Here is a 1,368-nt window from a genome sequence, read left to right as displayed (position 1 = left end):
GTTGAAACCAGTGGCCGCGCTGTTCCGTGCCAGAGAGCCGGGCAGGAAACTCCTGCCAGCGAGGAGGAGGATGATGATGGGCTCATCTTCAGGGCCCCCTGTGGGCGAGAGGACCCCCCGGCGCTGCCACCAGGGTCTGGTTTCCCCCCATCCCCGCTGCCAGGCTGGGAGGAGCGGGGCTGCCTGGGTGTCCGGCTCGATTTGGGGCACGGGGAAGTTAATTTTTATTATTATCGTTGTTACGTGGTTCTGCTGCTCCTCGTGCCCATGTGGAGCGGGGGGACTCTTCCCAGACGCACAGCGCCGCGGCATCACCACGAGATCTCCCTCCTTCAGTTCTCTCCAAGCCCAACTCCTGTAGCTGCCTCTCTCGTCGCCTTTTCTTTCATACGAACGGGGGGGAATCCCCTCCTCGAAGTGGCATCCGGGTGGGAGAACCTGTCTAGATACACGACCTCAAATAAAGAGTTGATTTATTTTATGGATATCGCATCTCCAGCTTCCTCTGAGCTCCCACCTCTGCTCTAATTTAATTTCTCTCCTTCGTTTTGCCCTGGAAACTCGCCTTTGTGGCCCCAAAGTAGGTTCAAAGTTGCTTTTGCGGTGACTTGTCACATCCGGGCTGGCTCAAATTTGGGTTGTGCCCGTGCCAGGGCGGAGGCTTCGCTGCCGTCCCTCACTGTGTTCCCTTCTGCGCTGATAAAATAAAGAAGTGATTAGCCGGAGACTGTTTTCCCCATGGAATCTCATGTTTTCCTTAGAGATAAGAGGAAAAATGCAGCAGGTGCTTTTTTCTTATATGTTTTTTTCATTGGGTGAACAGATACTCGCCACTATCACAAACGCTGTTTTCCAACGATTGCTCCGTTAACGGAGCGGAAACCTGGGTGCTGCGTGTTCACACCTGCCCCAGAACAGCCTCAATTTCTTTATAAAGCGGGAAAAATAAAACTCTTCCGGCCAGAAACCAGCCTTGCTTGAGCTGCGCAGAAGAGAAGCTGCGAGAAGGGAGCTTGGGCTGCGCCCGGGAGAGTTTTCAGCCCTGACCTTCAGGGCCGTGTGTGTTTTGGACGAGGGACCGAGGTGTCACCTGCGTTTCTTCCCGTCCCCCCTTCCTCGTCCCCCTTAAAGCCGCCGCTGCCGAATGGTCCGGGATGATGCTGCAGCTCGTGCTCCTCGCCGCCCTCGCCCTCTGCGGTGCGTCCTCCAGGGGACCTCCGTAGCCGGTGATGACCCCCCCGGTTGCGATTCCCTCCCCAGCGGCTCCCTCCTCATCCTCTCTCCCGCAGGACGCTGCTCCGAGCACAACCTCGATGGGGCACAGCGCGTGGTTGGTGGGACCGAGGCGCGCTCCCACGCCTGGCCCTC

General features: G+C 57.6%; 1 protein-coding gene across 1 annotated transcript in view; it reads left to right on the top strand.

Moving 5' to 3' along the window:
* Positions 1-1,157: 1,157 nt before the first annotated feature.
* CELA1 (chymotrypsin-like elastase family, member 1) overlaps positions 1,158-1,368 on the top strand; it is a gene marked incomplete at its 3' end in the record, with an annotated part of 1,999 nt that continues 1,788 nt past the window's right edge. Inside the window, exons 1-2 of the mRNA XM_009867628.1 lie at positions 1,158-1,197; positions 1,290-1,365. Coding sequence (XP_009865930.1) covers positions 1,158-1,197; positions 1,290-1,365 — 116 coding nt within the window. The remainder of the gene's footprint in view (positions 1,198-1,289; positions 1,366-1,368) is intronic.

Source organism: Apaloderma vittatum, unplaced genomic scaffold, assembly GCF_000703405.1.
Source record: "Apaloderma vittatum isolate BGI_N311 unplaced genomic scaffold, ASM70340v1 scaffold28294, whole genome shotgun sequence".
In the NCBI taxonomy this organism is placed as follows: Eukaryota; Metazoa; Chordata; class Aves; order Trogoniformes; family Trogonidae; genus Apaloderma; species Apaloderma vittatum.
This window is presented reverse-complemented; position numbering and strand designations above follow the sequence as displayed.